General features: G+C 41.1%; 3 protein-coding genes across 5 annotated transcripts in view; 1 reads left to right on the top strand and 2 right to left on the bottom strand.

The window, feature by feature from the left end:
* LOC144071294 (protein regulator of cytokinesis 1-like) overlaps window positions 1-2,970 on the top strand; it is a 7,822-nt gene extending 4,852 nt beyond the window's left edge. The window contains exons 10-14 of the mRNA XM_077596267.1: window positions 116-262; window positions 336-446; window positions 681-785; window positions 2,307-2,468; window positions 2,672-2,970. Of these exons, the coding sequence (XP_077452393.1) occupies window positions 116-262; window positions 336-446; window positions 681-785; window positions 2,307-2,468; window positions 2,672-2,743 (597 nt within the window). The 3' untranslated portion in view covers window positions 2,744-2,970. The remainder of the gene's footprint in view (window positions 1-115; window positions 263-335; window positions 447-680; window positions 786-2,306; window positions 2,469-2,671) is intronic.
* A 2,608-nt stretch (window positions 2,971-5,578) lies between these two features.
* LOC144071228 (uncharacterized) lies at window positions 5,579-10,736 on the bottom strand. Its single transcript, XM_077596145.1, has 8 exons — window positions 9,661-10,736; window positions 9,442-9,569; window positions 8,682-9,281; window positions 7,735-7,893; window positions 7,532-7,633; window positions 7,040-7,444; window positions 6,884-6,951; window positions 5,579-6,795 (listed from the first exon to the last, which is right to left on the bottom strand). Exons 2-6 carry the CDS (start codon window positions 9,565-9,567, stop codon window positions 7,310-7,312), a joined length of 1,122 nt encoding a protein of 373 aa, XP_077452271.1. The 5' UTR covers window positions 9,568-9,569; window positions 9,661-10,736; the 3' UTR covers window positions 5,579-6,795; window positions 6,884-6,951; window positions 7,040-7,309.
* A 163-nt stretch (window positions 10,737-10,899) lies between these two features.
* Window positions 10,900-19,486, bottom strand: clpxb (caseinolytic mitochondrial matrix peptidase chaperone subunit Xb). 3 transcript variants are annotated; one of them, XM_077596143.1, is made up of 15 exons: window positions 19,255-19,486; window positions 18,571-18,648; window positions 17,129-17,289; window positions 16,940-17,054; window positions 16,428-16,582; window positions 16,194-16,353; window positions 15,876-15,917; window positions 14,804-14,980; window positions 14,011-14,175; window positions 13,854-13,942; window positions 13,386-13,550; window positions 12,988-13,287; window positions 12,813-12,905; window positions 12,621-12,727; window positions 10,900-11,859 (listed from the first exon to the last, which is right to left on the bottom strand). In XM_077596143.1, exons 2-15 carry the CDS (start codon window positions 18,623-18,625, stop codon window positions 11,769-11,771), a joined length of 1,875 nt encoding a protein of 624 aa, XP_077452269.1. In that variant the 5' UTR covers window positions 18,626-18,648; window positions 19,255-19,486; the 3' UTR covers window positions 10,900-11,768. The 3 variants fall into 3 exon arrangements, with proteins under 3 accessions (XP_077452269.1, XP_077452268.1, XP_077452270.1); XM_077596142.1 differs by having other exon boundaries at window positions 19,054-19,485; XM_077596144.1 differs by lacking the exon at window positions 15,876-15,917 and having other exon boundaries at window positions 19,054-19,485.
* Between the last annotated feature and the right edge of the window lie 101 nt (window positions 19,487-19,587).

The raw sequence follows: 19,587 nt of genomic DNA, 5'->3' as shown, positions 1-19,587 counted from the left end.
ATAAAAAATAAATAAAAAAAATTATAATAATAAAAAACAGAATTGATCTCAAAATCCGGCGACTCTGACTATTGGTAATATAAATTCCTACACATGTCACATTTTCTGTCTCCAGCTTGAAAAAGCGCTGAAGGTCCAAATAGATTGTTGGGAGCAAGAGCAAGGCAAACAGTTCTTGGTCAATGGCCAGAAGTTTCTCGATTACGTGCAGCAGCAGTGGGAGGAGCACCACGTCGAGAAGGAGAAAGAGAAATTGGAAAGAGTACGGCGAAGGGAAAGGAACAATATTCTCCACATTTTTCTCCATGGTTAATTTTTCTGCTTGTTTGACTCAGCAACTTAAGAAGAGCAGGCAGACTCAGGAGGACATGCTGTTTGGAACCAAATTCAAGACGCCGACCAAGAGGAAGATTCACCGAACGCCCACACCGAGCAAACAGAGAAAGGTCATTTAGTTATCTCATTGGCTGCCGTTGACGGTGAAAGACTGACGCCACCCTCCTGCTTCAAATGGGATGTACGGTGTCCATTGATGAACTCATTTGAGTCATTCAGAGCAGAGGGATGAAAAGAGAAACGAGATTGCAAGTCTATCATCGTCAACGGCAGTGAACGATTTCAAATGTTTCTTGTGTGTGCGGAACTCCAATTTCTATTGACCTTCTTGTGCTCCACCACAGATGGGAATGTCAACCACCTCCATGGTCAACTACGTCCTTGGTTCAGACATGGGAGGAGCTTTGTGCCAATCTTCAATTCAAAAGACCCCTCTACCGCCCAGTAAGGTAAGCTGATTTTCAACATAAGTGGTTTCCATTACCAATTAGCACACGTGAACTCCCGTTCAGCACAGAACTGAGATCTGCGTGTGTGTGCCATTGTTTCTATGCCTTATTGATTCAATTTTTTTATATATATATATATATATATATATATATATATATATATATATATATATATATATATATATATACACATACACACACACACACACACACACACACACACACACACACACACACACACACACACACACACACACACACACACACACACACACACACACACACACACACACACACACACACACACACACACACACACACACACACACACACACACACACACACACACACACACACACACACACACACACACACACACACACACACACACACACACACACACACACACACACACACACACACACACACACACACACACACACACACACACACACACACACACACACACACACACACACACACACACACACACACACACACACACACACACACACACACACACACACACACACACACACACACACACACACACACACACACACACACACACACACACACACACACACACACACACACACACACACACACACACACACACACACACACACACACACACACACACACACACACACACACACACACACACACACACACACACACACACACACACACACACACACACACACACACACACACACACACACACACACACACACACACACACACACACACACACACACACACACACACACACACACACACACACACACACACACACACACACACACACACACACACACACACACACACACACACACACACACACACACACACACACACACACACACACACACACACACACACACACACACACACACACACACACACACACACACACACACACACACACACACACACACACACACACACACACACACACACACACACACACACACACACACACACACACACACACACACACACACACACACACACACACACACACACACACACACACACACACACACACACACACACACACACACACACACACACACACACACACACACACACACACACACACACACACACACACACACACACACACACACACACACACACACACACACACACACACACACACACACACACACACACACACACACACACACACACACACACACACACAGCTAGACAGAGACAGATATGTATGTATATATAGATAGATTTACATGAATATCTTTGTTCATTAATATGTATTGTCGCTTTATTAAATACGTCAAACTGAGGAGCAAAACAAGGCAAAGAAACCAAAAACAAGGATCAAAGGGGCTTCTTTAGCCATTTGAATTTGCTTTGGTACAAAAGATCTTGGCATTTGCCCTAAAATGTCAGCAACTATTGAGATTCCATTAATTGTTTCTTGTTGTCATTCGCTCATATTTTTAAGAAAGGTAATTTACACTAAAAGCTGACTATTGCTATACATCTAACTTGTAGGGTTCTGGCCTGCGCACCCCAGGGCAAGCCAAGACTCCCCACGCACTTGAACAGGCCAAGGAAAACCTTCCCAACAGGGGAACTCCATGCGGTGTACTCGGATCTCAGGATAATCCAGATCACACCATTAATTCTATTGCCGGCTCCTATTCGGAATTTGCGGTAAATCAAGTTTTAACCTATAAATCAAGTTTTAACCTATAGACAGACATCCATTGGAATTGGTGGCAGTGAATGATGATGCTTGGAAGAAATGCTTCTGTGCAACGGATTTCCACCAAAATATTCTGAACAGGATGTCAAGGTGTTGTAACCGGAAAAAATGAAAGCGACATCTTTGAATGAAATTTGCTCTTTTCTGGCAGAGAGACTTGTCGGAGGCCTCTAAGTCGAATACGAAGTCCAGGCTGCTCAACTCCACTGTTACGCTAAAGTGATTGAACATCGTCTTGGAGCAGCCCAAAACATGAAAATGCTTTAAAAAGGTTTTACTCAGGCTTGTTTGGTTAGCACCACTGAGGTAGTTTTCTCTGTGTCTCGATTTGTACATAAATTCTTCATTTTTGCATTATCTCTGAAACATATATTCGGTCACCGCTTTGTTTTTTGTTGTGCTTAAGCAATACATTTTATTGTATCTGTAAATAAATGTTTGACAATAACATTTTTCAATTCTGAACTTTTTTTTTATTAAATAGCAGTCAAGCAGTTGTAACAAGTGTTGATTTGACAACTGAAGAATAAAAGAAGTGAAGATAGGTCAGACAAGGCAAGGTAGGTGTGCACACAATGTGGGTTGGGGAACACAGGATTTATGAAATCACCTCGACAGCCCACTCTTGTCTACTTGATTGGTAATGCAGGCCCCAACCACTGATCCAAGACAATGGCGCCCATCAGGAGGAGCAAATAAAGTAGTAGAGACCTTAAGCAGTAAAAAAAAGCCTTACTATATACTTGATAACACATGGTCATTTTTGTTTACAAAAAATATAGCCTGACAATAGATGGTCTTTTTAAGATAAATAGCTTTACTATACATGGTATAGCCTAATTTTATATGGTCACTCTAACAACTAAGCCTTACTATACATAGTTCCCTTTTATTTCTTAACAAAAATCGCCTTACTATACATCAGTGGTGGGCCGTCAGGGCCTTCAAGGCCTTCTCTGCTGGCCTAAGAAATATCTGAATCATATTATATTTTGTCCATCAATACTTACTATTCCAAATGGTCTGTTAGCTTCCTTTCATTGCTTTCCCCCCTGGTTGCACTGCTTCCAGATGCTTATTCCATGGCTTGGAATAATGGTGAGTTGATGTAAAATACTAAGTCAAATATTACTCAATATTTGGTGAAATTGGCTTACTATTACGTACTGTTTTATAGCATCAAGGCCACAAAACTCACGACTAATCTACGTCATCTTGAAAACATAGACAATGAGTTGGGAGGACAAACCACCTCTTGGAGTGCGGTAATCAAGCCACCATCTTTTCCGCTTTCAATGTGGGGGGAAAATATAGGCGTGGTTACGCCTATTGTCGAAGCAGCTGGGTTAATTAAGCGCATGCGCAGTAACCGTTCCTTTTGGAAAGCCTTCCTATGCTAACAGTCGACGAGGTAAGGAGTAGAGAAATTCACTGGCCGAAATGCGTTTTTATCACGCTATCGGGAGAATTTTTCAGCAATCAATTGAGCCCAAAATGACAACAACTCTCTTAGTTTAATGCCAGGTTTAACACACCGTCGACAATTTAAGTTTGGGCTTTGTGCCGTATGTTACTAGTTAGCATTGGCGTCACGATTTGACTTAAAAACTATGTTATCCGTTTTCTCTCCATTATTGAGTCGTGTAGCAAGACTTTAAATTTAATCAAACAACGCCGAGACATCAACCGACAGTTTGCTGGGTAAATGCTCACTCTAGTTAGTTCCTGTTTTGTTGTAAGTAATGATAGTTTTTATTGCGAGTGCTAAACACCCGTTGCCGATTTGTAATGGTTCTGTTTTTACAAAAAAATCACTTATACAAAACTGTTAAGCCAACTTTCTCCTAGCTGTTAACGTCAGTCTGTATATTTAATCGCCGTATACAAAACTATTAAGCCAATTTTCTCCTAGCTCACTGGTGTCAAAGCAGCGGCCCAGGGGCCAAATCTGGCCCACCGCATCATTTTGTGCGGCCCGAGAAAGTAAATCATGAGTGCCGACTTTCTGTTAGGATCAAATTCAAATGAAGATTATAGATGTATATTATATTTCCTCATTTTCCCCTTTTTAAATCAATAATTGTAATTTTTTAATCAATTTTTTCCTTTGTGTTTTTAGTTCAAAAAGCATTTAGTAAAATCTAAAAATAAATATATTTAAAAAATTCTGTTTTCCACGCTAATATTGAACATATTCCCAAAATTATTTAATTTCCTTTTGAAATGAAAAACAAATTATTAGAAGATATTTTCCCTCATGAAGAAAAAAAAGCTCAAAATAACATTTTTTTAGATCTATAAAAACTGAATATTTAGGAATTTTGATAGGTTCTTTTAATCCAATTTAAATAGAAAAAAATATCAAAATATTATTTCAAAAATGATCCGGCCCAACGTGAAATCGAGTTGACGTTATTGCGACCCGCGAACCAACCCGAGTTTGACACCCTTGTCCTAGCTGTTAACGTCAGTCTGTATATTTAATCGCCTTGTCTGGAAAAGGAAAAATAGCACTTGGCACTCGCTAACTAATTTTCATTCTTTATTTTACTATTCTATTATCTTACTATACTTGGTCTAATTTTTTTTTTTTTTAACAAAAATAGCCTTACTATACATGGTCTAATATTGTTTATTATCAAAAAATAACCTTAATAAACAATGCTTCTTTTTTAAAGAAAAAATGTCTTACTTTGCATGGTCTTTTAAACAAAAATAGCCTCACTATATATGGCCTTTTTTTAACAAAAATATCCTTACTTTATATGGTCATTTCTTTAACAACTATAAGCCTTACTATACATGATCTAAATTTATTTTTTAAACTAAAATAGCTTTACTATACATGGTCTGATTTTATTTTTTAACAAAAATAGTTTACTATATACGTATATAGTAAGGCTTTTTTCTTTAAAAAATCGACATAGTATAGTAAGGCTAAGAAAGTCGGAGAATAAATCTGACTTCTGATTCTTCTCCTAGTTATTGCTGTGGTCCAGTGGCAAAAATATTGGTTCAGAACTTGAGGTGGGAATCAGGAGTGAGTTCAATTCCACTCTTTGCAATTCACAAATTGTTTATTGAGGTAATGAAAAGGATAAATATAACTTCCAATCACATCATTTCAGAAGTCACTGTGGTCCAGTGGCAAAGACAATGGGTCAGAACTTCAGGTGGACTCAAGTTCAAATCAGGAATCAGTTCAATTCCACTCTTTGCAATTCTCAAATTATTTATTGAGGTAATGAAAAGGATAGATATAACTTCCAATCACTTCATTTCAGAAGTCACTGTGGTCCAGTGGCAAAGACAATGGGTCAGAACTTCTGGTGGACTCAAGTTCAAATCAGGAGTGAGTTCAATTCCACTCTTTGCAATTCTCAAATTGTTTATTGAGGTAATGAAAAGGATAGATATAACTTCCAATCACATTTCAGAAGTCACTGTGGTCCAGTGGCAAAGACAATGGGTCAGAACTTCTGGTGGACTCAAGTTCAAATCAGGAGTGAGTTCAATTCCACTCTTTGCAATTCTCAAATTGTTTATTTGGGTAATGAAAAGGATAAGTATAACTTCCAATCACATCATTTCAGAAGTCACTGTGGTCCAGTGGTAAAGACAATGGGTCAGAACTTCAGGTGGACTCAAGTTCAAATCAGGAGTGAGTTCAATTCCACTCTTTGCAATTCTCAAATTGTTTATTTGGGTAATGAAAAGGATAAGTATAACTTCCAATCACATCATTTCAGAAGTCACTGTGGTCCAGTGGCAAAGACAATGGGTCAGAACTTCTGGTGGACTCAAGTTCAAATCAGGAGTGAGTTCAATTCCACTCTTTGCAATTCCCAAATTGTTTATTTAGGTAATGAAAAGGATAAATATAACTTCCAACCATGTATAGGCGGGCCGCCTCGTGGTGTAGTGGGTAAGTCACCTGCCTGCGACGTGGGTGTCGAGGGTTCACGTCCCGGTGTCGCCAGTCAACGACTGTATGGTGTCGGCAGTCGGCCGAAGGCCGACTGTCGAACACCACCAGGAACCCCCCCTCCCAACTGTCTTCCGGTCAGCCGAAGGCTGACCGGAAATATTGTTTTGCTGAAAAAAATGACTAAGTCTTTATTTGAATGAAAAAAGGATTACCCATTTACTGAACTACTAGTGTAGTGATTAGTCAAACGAGAGCGGGATTCGAACCCCATCTCCCACATGGCAGTCAAATCCACTAACTTGAGGTCTGTCTGACCCATTGTCTTTGCCACTGGACCACAGAGACTTCTGAAATGAGATGATTGGAAGTTATATTTACCATTTTCATCACCTCAATAAACAATTTGAGATTTGCAAAGAGTGGACTTGAACTCACTTCAGATTTGAACTTGTGTCCAACTTCAATTTCAACCCATTGTTCTTGCCACTGGACCACAGTGTCTTCTGAAATGATGTGATTGGAAGTTATACTTATCCTTTTAATTACCTCAATAAACAATTTGAGAATTGCAAAGAGTGGAATCAAACTCACTTCTGATTTGAACTTGAGTCCACCTGAAGTTCTGACCCATTGTCTTTGCCACTGCACCACTGTAAAGTTGGAAGTTGTATTTATCCTTTTCATTACATAGTACATTTTTGAACAAATAAATTCTTACGACACAGGGTCTATTTTCTTTTCATACGAAAACTAGCCATACTATGCATCAGAGTATTTTCAGTTAACGTTAATGCGGTCCACCGACTTTTAACACCCTTGCCTTAGGGGCTCCGTGATAACAAAAACTTTACACGACTGTGCCTAGGTCATGCGAGTCATAAGTTCCTCCAGAGCTCTTTCCCGGTGGTTTTCATGAACAAGCAGCACTTCTTTGATGGCACTTTGCTGGAAGCCCATCTCGTCAAACTGAGTAAGGAGGCTCAAAAACTCAGCGGCCTGAAAGGAAAATCGTAAACCTGGTTTTAAGCAGCTGAATTTTGAACTAAAGCGGACTTTAAAAAAGAAACCAATTCAGGTCGTAACCTTGCTCTCGCAGCTCTGGAACATCTCCAGCGCTTCTTCTACTTGAGCTTCATCGTAGCCCAGCTCGCACAAGTGACTGGAGGCTTCCAGGTACTTTAGGAGCTATCAAATGTCTTAGTATGTGCTGTATTTTTTTATTTCTAGGCTTGCAGTTTTGAAAAGGCAAAATAAGGCTGGTTTATCTGCTGGGGTAAGGAAGGTACCTTATCTTGGCTGTTGTATCCGGTCTTCTGCATAGCCAAGATGGCGGAACGCAAAGGGTATCCTCTGTCTGTGACGGCCTCCAGCAGCTCCCTCTCTTCTCGGCTGAGCGCACACAGCAGCTCCGTGGCGGAGTCCTGAAAGCCTCCGGTCCTGAAGGCCTGTGGAGCAACCGCATTCAAATTTACAGGAGAATGCTTTACGTGTCATTTCTGGAGAAATTGCATGGAGATGCTTTGTTCCTATTTTAGTCAGTAACTTTCAATCTCATTGGAATTGGCTGATACAGTATTCCTGGTTACTTTTTCCATGTTTAGTCATACCTCATCATACGATGGAAATTTCGATCAAATAATTCGCCCGAGATACGATCAAAATTTCGTGATGCGACCAAGCCAGGTGGCCGTGGCACTGTCTTTTTTGCGTCTCTTTCGTGTATAAAATATATCTACCAGCACTGGGCGGACTTTGCATTTCCACATAAACACATTTTATTACTATTAAACCACTCGTTATTTATTACTTTGTCAATATATGGCGAATTAGAAGAAATAAAACATGTTTTACACGAGTGCGCCTGCATAGGTTTTCTCTAGGTACTCCAGTCACTTCCCACATTCTAAAGAAATGCATGGTAGGCTGATTGGACACTAAATTGCCCCTAGGTATGAGTGGGAGCATGAAGGGTTGCTTGTCTCCTTGTCCCCTGGGATTGGCTGGCCACCAATTCAGGGTGTCCCCTGCCTCTGGCCTGGAGTCGGCTGGGATAGGCTCCAGCACCCCCTGTGACCCTAATGAGGATAAAGTGGTTCAGAAAATGAGATGAGATGAGAAAATACATTCCACATGAATAAAGGTGAGTCATTTCAAATGTGGGGTGCTGGCTTTGCTTTACAGTCCCTAGCTACTTGTAATTTGAAGTTTCAGAAGGAGAGAAAAAGGCACTCACTTTTTGCCTGCAGTTTTTAATGGCGGGACCCGCAGAGGAAGGTCGTTGCTGTTCAAGCCTGCCTCGCGAAGGGCCAGCTCCTGGATTATTTGGAGGATGCAATCTGCCCGTGGCGCTTTCCGCACGCTGCCGCCTCTTGGTGCCCTTCCGTCTCGCCCGGAGAGGACTGGAATCCGGAGACATGGCTTTTCCCCTGTGGCTCTCGGCCGTCGATTCGGGCCAGCCGTGCTGAGAGCGAAGACCCACGTGCTCGTCCTCGACCCAGGGGAGGGCGACGCTGCGGGGACGCTCTCGACCCTTTGCGAAATCACAAGCGGCGTCTTCGGGGGACGAGCCTTCGTTGTCCTCGCAGTAGCCGTCTTCTTCATCCGAGTCGGATCTGCGGAAAGCCGGGCCACGCCGGTGAAGCCGGCGTGCGTCCGCCGAGTTAAGGCTGGAACTACGGCGTGGAGGACGGGAGGTCCGAAGGTCGCCGCTTCGGCGTGCGGTTCGTCGGCACTCGTTAGGGTTGCTGAACATCTGCCAGTAGGGAGGACAGGACGGAGAAGGGTAATCTGCTTGTTGGCCTGTTAGAATCAGCTTCTCCAGACTGAAGGCATACTGTGCAGAGAAAAACAATAAAAAAAAATCAAAGTTCAAGCCTTTCTTTCAAAAACATACCAAAACAACATCAAAACAGTTCCTAAATGGGAGTGATTTACATTCCAGAACATATTATTCACAACGTTTAATTCAATGCGAGAAATACAAACGTTGTAACCTGAGTTTCTCGCATGATCTGGGAACAGTCTGGCACCGAAATGTCCGGCGGCGTCATCAAGTACACGTCCTCCCCCAGTAACCCAAACGTAGTCCCAAACGGGATGTCTTCAAGAGTGTTCGTCATCTCTGTAAAAAGATTTTTGAAAAAATACACCATGTGCAGGTTGAAAAGTATATTATGTCAAGATTTTGGGTTGATATTGTTGCCAGCACTTACCAATGTCGGTCGTTTGCCCTCAGCTGGGAAGGGAATGAATGGACGCGCGTGTGAGTGGAGTAAATGACAAACAAATGCGTGGCCACGTGGTTTAAATCCAATTAAGCCGCATTAACGAAGGCTTGGTTTGCTAATAATATCACACAATTGTAACCCGTAACAGGAAGTTAGTCAAAACAAAAATAGAGGTCTTCTAGCCTTTGAAGTGTTTATTTTGTTCCAAGTTACCCCCAATTTAATTACACTGAGCAATAATTGGAATTTAAAAAGTTTAAGAAATTTTAGTGCAGAATCTTAAATCTTAGTTTTTCTTTACAGCCAAGTTATTACTATATCCACAAAACTAATCATATTCTTTGTGAGAACACAAGTGTTAAATAAAAATCAAGCTTGTTCTCTAACATTAGTTTTTATGTCAATATTTGATATCTAAAACGTTGAATATTTTTTTTCCTATGAATATTTTAAGAAAATGGGGATGCAATAGTCTTGCATAAACAACAGGCCGCGGTCCAGCTGCAGCCACCAACCCAGTTTTTGCTGCAAAATATAAAATTATTATTGAATATAGCCCACACAAGAATCTTAAGTCCAGCCTACATTCTCTTGCGCCTCTCAGCTTCAGCACGAGATGGAACAGGTGTCGGACCTACAGCTACAAACATTGCATTTCCCAGTGGTATTGTTGTTCATAGCCATTCTAAAATAGGACTTGGAAAAGGCGAGGCCATCACTTTCCAAAGATTAGCAGATTACATAAAGGTGCCGACACAAGTGGAGCAGAATCTTATTATAGTATATGCTGCACTCGTGTGTGTGTGTGTGTGTACCAAAGGCAGAAGCGCAAGCGTCCACGTTCGATTTCTACCTTTTCATTCATTCGTTGCCATCGACGGGAATAGACGGCAAATCCATCTATCCCCGTCAATGGAAGCTAACGTGTAATGAATCAGGTCTCACCCCAAGAAACTTTTACGTCTGCTGAAAGATCATTCACTCAGCCAGCCCATCCCCTTTAAACTATGGTGGCAGTCAATGCGTTGTGAACAAACTCCCACCTCAGAAATGTTCCCTTCTGCTGAAACGTGTCCAATCTCCCTGAAAAAAACAACTGATTAAAGCCTATACACGAATACATTTTATTCATAACTTGAACCATTACATTATATATGAAGGGCATTCGGAACAGTGCTTTGTAACAGACAAGAGTTGTTTTGGAAGGAAAGAGAAAGCTTAAAATTAGGGAGATCAGTTGTAGTTTAATCATGTCAAACACATTCCAAGTACAAGCAGCGTGGCTCAGTGAAGAGCAAGCGATAGTAACAGAATCTGACGTCACTAAAACAAAAGTTCCTTTTTAAGTGTCATTTTTTCTAGAGATTATAAGCTGGACCATCTAGATGATAGGGCGTTAAACACACAACTTAAAATGATGAATTTCAGTGACTTGAACCCTGGATGCTGAGTGATGAACACATGTACATGTATGTATGTATATACAGTATATAATTAATTCCTTTAAAAAACGGTCTGAAAACCAAACGTGGATAACCCTTCTGGCCTCCTATCATTTGTTGCACTGCACGTGTATTACTCCCTGTTCTCATCCCTAAACTTGTCTAAATTTACAGGTGGACACCATTAGCACAATGGTGGTAAAGAGGAAAGCATCAAAATATTGATGCGCTCATGGAATATCATGCCCTCCTGATATAAGGCATTACTTGACATGCCCCCGCTCATGCTTCTCTTGGTCGCGGCAAGAGAGGAAAACAAACGTCAATTGCTCCAATTGCTCTCACGAATAAAAAAATCTATTATCTTATTATAGATAAAATGTTAACAATCACCAGAGATTGAAATAATTGTATAAAGGACCGAGCAGCGAGTGCGCTGCGAGACACACGAACGCATACGGTCACTCACGCGCACACACACACACGAGCCCAAGTTGTGATACTCCTTGTTCGCGATGATGACATCCTCACTCACAACTTTCTTCATTTTTTTCCTCTATTAAAACGTTCATATACTGTTTCTGCGGGGTTCTGTCAAACAACCCCTGAAATTGTTATCAAACAGTCATTATGTGAAATGGATGACACATTTCAGTTGTTTGCAGCGTCCGCCTGGCGAGGCCAGTTTTCCTCCTCCATGCCAGAATCGTAGTCGTCGTCCGTCTGTTCTTTAGACGGAGCCCTGCAACACGTGCAGAGCTCTTTTAGGTTGACATCGCCGCCAACGAGAAAGGATTGTAGGAATGCTTGCATGCTTGTTAGTTTAATTCAAGTAGAATCATGAGTCATAATGTCGAATGAAGTGATTTGAGTGAAATTCTAGGTCTTTTTCCATTGATTTACAGGAAATCTAAGGTCAATTCCTGTTAAATTTGGGGCATTTCAAGCCACTTCATTTGGGGGTTATTTTCTGTTGATTTTGCTGCAATTGCGTGTCACATTCTGTTGATTCCTTGGCAATAGTTTTTTTTCGTTTATATTTTGGGGTAGAAAATATTGACCACCCATACAGGTATTTCTGTAAGTCCGAGAAGAAAATCGGAACGAGTAGAGGGGTTTTTGAGGTTAATTCATGTATTTGGGATGGACGTGCCATTGGAAAATGAAGTTGATTTTATCACATTTTCAAATTGAACAACGACTGCCCTGCTCGCTCCTTAAACGTCTTAGAAACCTAGAGACATTGACTTTTCAGGGTGTGATTTGGATTTAAAATGTATGAAATGGATGGCAAAGGCCAAAAAAAGAAGCTGAAACATTATCAGCAAATCCTTTTTTACTGGAGGCCTTGAAGCGATCATTTGCTGATAGCCTCTCCCAGTCAAAATGGATTGGATGTCTTTGGCAGTCAATGTGTTATTAATAAACTCTCACGCAAAAAAACTTTACCTTCGGTTGAAACCGAGTATAGTATTTGACACTGGGAAGAAAAGAGACTCTGACCTGTTGTATCTGGGCTGCATCTTCCCTTGGACGACCTCTTTGTTCAACTCGACGGCCATAATGTCAGAGTGAGGCACCTCAAACATTGGTTCCAAAAGCAGCTTTTCCTAATGTTGACAATAAAATTCAAGTAAGCAGCTTAAACTAATAATTATAAATTATAAAAGAAAGTTGCGCTGTCATGGCACACACCATGATTGATCTGAGCCCACGAGCACCAGTTTTCCTCTCCAGAGCCATGCGAGCGATGGCCTTCAAGGCATCTTGAGTCACGTTGAGATCACACTGCAAGATCCCGACCGATCATGTCAAAAGTGTTCATTTTAACTGCAAAATAGAGCTGACAACAGAAGAGGTGGACACTTACTTTATCCATGCTGAACAGAGCCTGGTACTGCGGCACCACAGCGTTGCGTGGCTCCGTTAAGATGCGGACCAGCGTTTCTTCATCCAGACTGTGGAGCGGAACCACCACGGGAAGGCGGCCCACGAACTCCGGGATCATTCCGAATTCGATCAGGTCTCGTGCCTCCACGTGCTTCAGCAGCCTGTCCTTCTCTTCAATCTCGGCCACAGTGTCCGTCTCGCCGCTGGTGTTGGCCAGGTCGGCCGCGGCCGCCGCGCGCCGTCCTTTCCCCAGATTGGACGGGGTGCCAAAGCCTAGATACTGCAGGGAAGGGCAAGAACTTAAGTGGAAGCGCACAAAAAGGCCAGGAAATTCACACAAATAGTGAATTCACACAAATAGTGAAAGAGTTCAAGTACCTTCTCGTTCTTTCTTCTGCTAATGATTCTGTCAAGTCCATTGAATGCACCCGAGGCCACAAACAGGATGTTCGTGGTGTCGACTTGGACCGTCTCTCCTCTCAGCTTCCTGGAGTTTTTCTCCGGAACATTGACGATTGTGCCCTCTAAAAGTTTGAGTAAGCCCTGAGGGAAAGATGAAAACGACTGGTCAGCTATACCTAGATGACACTAAATGACCTTGCTTCGACACAGTCGAAATTTCTGAGGTGACTTTATTTGCGCATATGGTTCAGCAGAAATGAAAGTTTCTGAGGTGAGAGTTTACTCATAACTCTTTGTGTTGGCCATGTCGGCGATAGGTGTCCAATGCATTTTAACTTCAAGGGCTAGCAGCCATTATTTGCTGCTTTTTCGGTGAAAACAGACTGGACGTCTATCGCTGTCAATGCCAGCCAATGAGTTAATGAATCATCCCGAAATTCTGACCTGCTGAACTCCCTCTCCTCCCACGTCCCTAAGTTGATGAATGCCCGGCACGCTGCCAATCTTGTCCACCTCATCCAGAAACACAATTCCTGCAATTAAAAAACACAAAATTAAGTCGATTCTAATTTCTGTCATACATTTTTTTCAGCTCGAGTACCTTGCTGTGCTTTTTCCACCGAGTAGTTGGCGTCTTGCAGCAGTTTGGCAATAACCGACTCGATGTCTTCGCCAACGTAACCGGCTTGAGTTAGTGTGGTGCAATCGCATATCGCGAAAGGAACATCCAGACAGCGAGCCAGCGTCTGCGCCAACAATGTTTTGCCTGTAAGACGATACGAGTGCATCGCAGTTTTTAGTTTAATGGGTCAATCCTGAGTTGAAGGACTTTTTCAGTCACAAAGTCAATTTCAAACAATCCACATACAAAATAGTGAAACATGCAGTTTCTGAGTGAGCTGACTTGTTTTTAAAACAAACTTCCAAAACTTGAAAGGCGAGAATCTTTGAAGACTATGCTATGTGAATAATCTGGATTACACCATAAAATACTTTAGGGGCGAAATTCATTTTCAAATCAGTATTTTTTTCATTGCAGTCTCTAAAACCTGTGGGATTTGTTTTTCAATATTTCTATCAGTACTATTCAAGAGCGTAACCCTTTTATCACATTTTTGTATGAGCAAATTTAGTCTTTTTTTTAAACAAAACATTTTGAGAGTTAATTGAATATTTCACTTAACCTTGTATAATGCTGTTATGCATTTGAGCAAGATATGACAAGATAGTTTATTTCCTATGATTAATAAACACGTGGTAGAAAGTCCGAAAAATTAAGGTTTCTTTTTATCCCCCAACTACCGAAGCCAAAATATCCTACAATGAACCTTGTATTAAAGAAGATGGCCCGCCTCGCGCTCAACTATCTGTGAAACGCGATGAGCAAATCCTACCTGAGCCAGTTGGACCAAGAAGTATAATGTTGCTCTTCTCTAATTTAATGTCAGCATGTGTAGAGTCCAAGACCTCCCCGCCTCGTCTTTCCTGGGTTGTCTGCTGGCTGGTCTGCTGCTGCATGGAGGCTCCCAGAGCGTTGCCGTGCGGGCTGATGCCGGCAATTTGCAGCAACTCTGCCGGTGCAAAACAAAATGCGCTCGTTAGATCTCATGTCAAGGCTAACGAGCTTGGGGGCATTCCGTTCGGGCATCTCCAAAATAGTAAGCAGAAATGGGTCATTGCTTCATTCATTTGACGTGAGTGGTGACAGCTCTGGCCGAGTAGCTAAAAATACACGGCCTAGTGTCCGTTCCAGCGCGGATGTGGAAAGTGAGCAGCAAAGTACAGATGTGAATGTAGGTCACTAGGATACTTTATCTTATTGTCTGCAGAGTAACTGCCACAGGTTGGGAATCTTATCGGAGGGAGGTCAAGCCAGAGTGCATAACAGCTGTCGTACCATTTAATACTAAACACTTTTTACTTGTATCTACTACACAAAGCAGTTTTGTCATTGACAATAACTGTAATAATTTTTATAACCTTTTTCATATATATTATATATTCAAGGTTGGTCCTAAAGGAGGTAAATACAATAACAATAATTCATTTGAATCATTTAAATAATATAATATATATAATATAAACTTTTGCACATTAAATTAAAACTCCTACCTCCTGAAACAAAGTACCAATGACCACAAACGCAATCTGTGAATACTATACATATATAAATAATGGCTGGCAGTAAATTGATTAAACATTTAAAAAAAAAAACTTGCATCTACAAAAATGACCATATAACGCAGTATAAAAGTCACAAGAAAATCACATCTAGCCCATGGTTAAAAAAAGCTTCTGCTTTTTTGAATATCAGTTCATTCTTTTGCAACTCCATTATTGAACAAACATGCTTACTAATAATGAGGACTGTATATTTTGGCATTTGTACAATAAATGTGAACCAAAGCGCAAATTTAAAAAAAAAAGAAAAGCAAAAGATATTGAGACGGCGGCCCGATGACTTACTTGTGAATCTGTATTCATCCTCTCGTCTTCTCATCTCTAGCTCTACAGGAAGAGGATCAAATTGCTCACATCAACGTTATCATGACCACGTTAAAAACAGCCATTTCACAAGCCAGTTCATACTTTGACATTATTATTGAACAAATGCCAAATTATACATCCAGTTACACGATCGCTGTTATAATTTCATTTTTCAGTTTTTACAACTATGCAAGCAATTCACTTCAAAAGTGAGCCATCGTGTTTCAGTGCCATTGGAAGCAATAGACGTCCAACTAGGGCCGGGTGATCAAAAATGCAGTACAATGTAGTACAGACCCCGAGGTGTGAGAGTGGGTTGTTTTTCCACCTCCACCTGCTGGTGACTGCCTGCAGGGATGTTGTTGTAGATGCGCTTGTAGTGATTGTAAACGGCCACGGCCAACACCTTCTTGGCGTACGACTGGCCCACCACGTACTTGTCGAGGTAAGCGTAAATCTGTTGAATTGGCAATGATCATAAAAGTATAGCACAAAAATCTGGATAGAACATTGAGGCGGTTTGTTTCCCACCTTCTTGGGAGGAGGGGGAGGTTTCTGTGCAAAAGCAAGTTTGACCGCCTCAGCAGCAGACTCGGCCTCTTTGTTTAGTCCCTTCTTGGAGTCCGTCTCAGACAACACCACGAAAAAGTGGTGGCATTTTTCACACTTGACGAATCGTGTCGATGCTTCAAAAAAGGGACAAACAGACAAAAGGCATATTAGACATCATACAATATTGCAATAACGTCTTAAAAAGTAAGATGGACCACTCAAATAAGCTTTATTGTAGTTTAACCATACGTTTACAGTTACTAGTTTACTCTAAATGAAGATTTTATTGTACATTCCATGCAAAAGGTCAAGGACTTTCTTGTTTACTCTCAGCTGGAAGACATTGAGGTCTGGCGTGGAAAATTCATGTGGGTTTTTTTTTTCATTCTACTTAAAAGCTGTCTGGAATGCAGAAATAAACCACGGCCGAGTTTGAGACACTTGCAGGAGTTACACAATCAGTCGCTGACTTATTTTCAATTTTTACTCACAAACAAAGGTCTCGACATGTGTGCAGGGGTCTCCACATTTGGGGCATCGGAGCTGACTGCCACCCTTGCCGGAACTCCCGGAACCCGAGGCTCTCTTTCCCTCACCAACGCTTTTCTATGTAAACAACGGATCAAGTTACATTAGTACCAGCCAAGTCAAGTGCGAAAGCGGGGGGCTGTAAGCATTACCTTTCCACCATCGCTACCAGCGTCCTTTGTGGGGCCGTCTTTGGAGGCAAAGCAGACGGTGGTCTCGGAAAACGATCTCACCCGCACACGAGGTCGCAGGTGAGCATCCCTGGAGCCATGACGACTCAGAGAATAAAACTGCAACCGGGAGCAGGAAAATCCTACAATGGAAAAAGCAATTAACCCTTTGAATTCAACTATAAAATAAAGTCACAAACTAAACTATTCATTGCAAATCTCATTTATTTGATAGATTACCAATAAAAGAACATGTCATGTGGTGTAAAAACAGCCTTTTTCATTCCGAAAGCAATTCAAATATGTATATATTCCAATGCGTGCATTGTCATTGAAAATTAGCAGAATTTTATGCAATTCCAAGTTTCCAACCAATATTTAACTGACTGTCATCAAAATATTTTTAGTTTTAGCCCCAAACTTTTTTGTTTTGTTTTATTTAGAGATCATTAATGATCACTACCTAGTGCAAGGGTGTCAGACTCGGGTTGGTTCGCGGGCCGCTTTAGCGTCAACTTGATTTCACTCAGATTTTTATTATTATAAATGGATTAAAAGAACTGGATTAAAAGCCCTGAATATTCAGTTTTTTATAGATCTAAAACAATGTTTATTTTAGCTTTTTTATATATATTTTTTGATTTTACAAAATGATTTTTGAACTAAAAACACAGAAAAAATGGATTAAAATAATACAATTATTGATTTAAAAGGGGGAAAATCAGGAAATTTAATATACATCTATACTCTTCATTTTAATTTGATCCTAAAACAGAAAGTTGGCACTCATGATTTACTTTCCCGGGCCACACAAAATGATGCGGTGGGCCAGATTTGGCCCCCGGGCCGCCACTTTGACACATGAGTCAATTTTATTATTTCGCTAGTGTAAACAAAAAAGTAAGACATTTTTAGGCTAATGTTTAGTAGTTTAGTTTATTTTGTGTAAAAAAAAAATCAATTATAGTAAGAGTGCCCCAGTTACGTTTGCTATCTCATATTTGTCATTCGTGCTGATTAAAAAAAAATAGACATTGTTACGTAACGTTGACTCAGTGTTTGCGTATTTTCAACTGAATCCTTACATTTACAAGGCTCCATTTTTGAATGCAATTCTCATTTATTCTAAAACATTAGACCTAGTTTATTTATAAGCTTGGAACTGGCCGATGGTACAATGTGAAACTAAATTAAAAAGACGATGACGGTGCATAGTTTTACGTTACGTATCATCAAAAGTCATGGTGTGGAAGCAAAAAAAAAGTGAATGCTAAAAAAATCTTCTAGAACATGTCATTGCGTGACGTTTCATTTCATCGCTTGAAAACGCGTAGCCATGTATATACAAAAAAAATAATTAATAAAGTCGTCAAAACAAAGTGGCAAATGGGGCCAAACAACACTGACATGTAACCCTTCCTTACCTCGATGAGCTGTATTCAGAAACAACCTTGCAGCCGAGCTACACGGACAGGACATAACTCTTCTATCTTGTCAACACCCTGAAAATAACATTTGAAAACCAAAATTAAAAAAAAAACACACAAAGTGGTTACATGTGAAAGTCCGGGCAAGTTTATTCCGAAACCGAAGCATTTCATAACCACAACGTCACAGTTAGCATTAGCACACCAGGTCATAGTTTTTTTTTAAGATTGTAGCGTCCTTCATTATTTTCACTTGTGCAAGTTGGAATAACACCAACTATATAAACCTCCACGATGCGACTCTTAGATGACATAGCGTACTCAAACTTAATGTAAATAAGATTAAAAAATGACAGACAGCAAAGGCTGGGGATGTCAGCGGCTAACAGCTAAGTAGCATATGCTAGGCCCAGGCCATCCTAACACAGGATTCCTCCCTAATCAAATGGCCGACTTGAAAGCTACATTTGTGCTACTCACGGCTTATGACGAAACCAGCTGCAATCTTTTTAACAGCTCCTTGTCAACACCAAAACTATTCCGTGGATAAGCGGCGTTCAATGCGACGGGTCCATCTAAGTTGACATATCAATAGGGCACGAAACGCGAAGCGTCGGTGGTCGGAGCCACCGCTTGCCAGGTGTGATGTAATTGGGCTTCGGAAGTAGGTCGGTTAGTTACCCAGACTGCGAACTAGCTCGCCCCCTTGCACGTTGGAAGTGATTTTTGCTATGGAGGCTTAAGTGTGCCGTCAACACCCATTCACTCTGCTGGAGATCGACGCACAAGTTGCTTAACAGAAGAGGAGGTGCCCTTCGACTGAGAACAAATACGACGACATACTGTTCTGTTTGTGTGGTGGTTTTGTTGTTTCGACGCTAGAGGGAGACAACGTGAAAGTGACGCCACTGCCTTCGTGCGCCGAGTGGCTATAGCAGTCATTGGCTTAAGCGCCTTTCTATCATCTACTGGTTGCCAGTTTTAGTCCCGCCCTCTTTCACAATGATAAAGGTT

This window comes from Stigmatopora argus, chromosome 3, assembly GCF_051989625.1.
Source record: "Stigmatopora argus isolate UIUO_Sarg chromosome 3, RoL_Sarg_1.0, whole genome shotgun sequence".
Taxonomy (NCBI): domain Eukaryota; kingdom Metazoa; phylum Chordata; class Actinopteri; order Syngnathiformes; family Syngnathidae; genus Stigmatopora; species Stigmatopora argus.
This window is presented reverse-complemented; position numbering and strand designations above follow the sequence as displayed.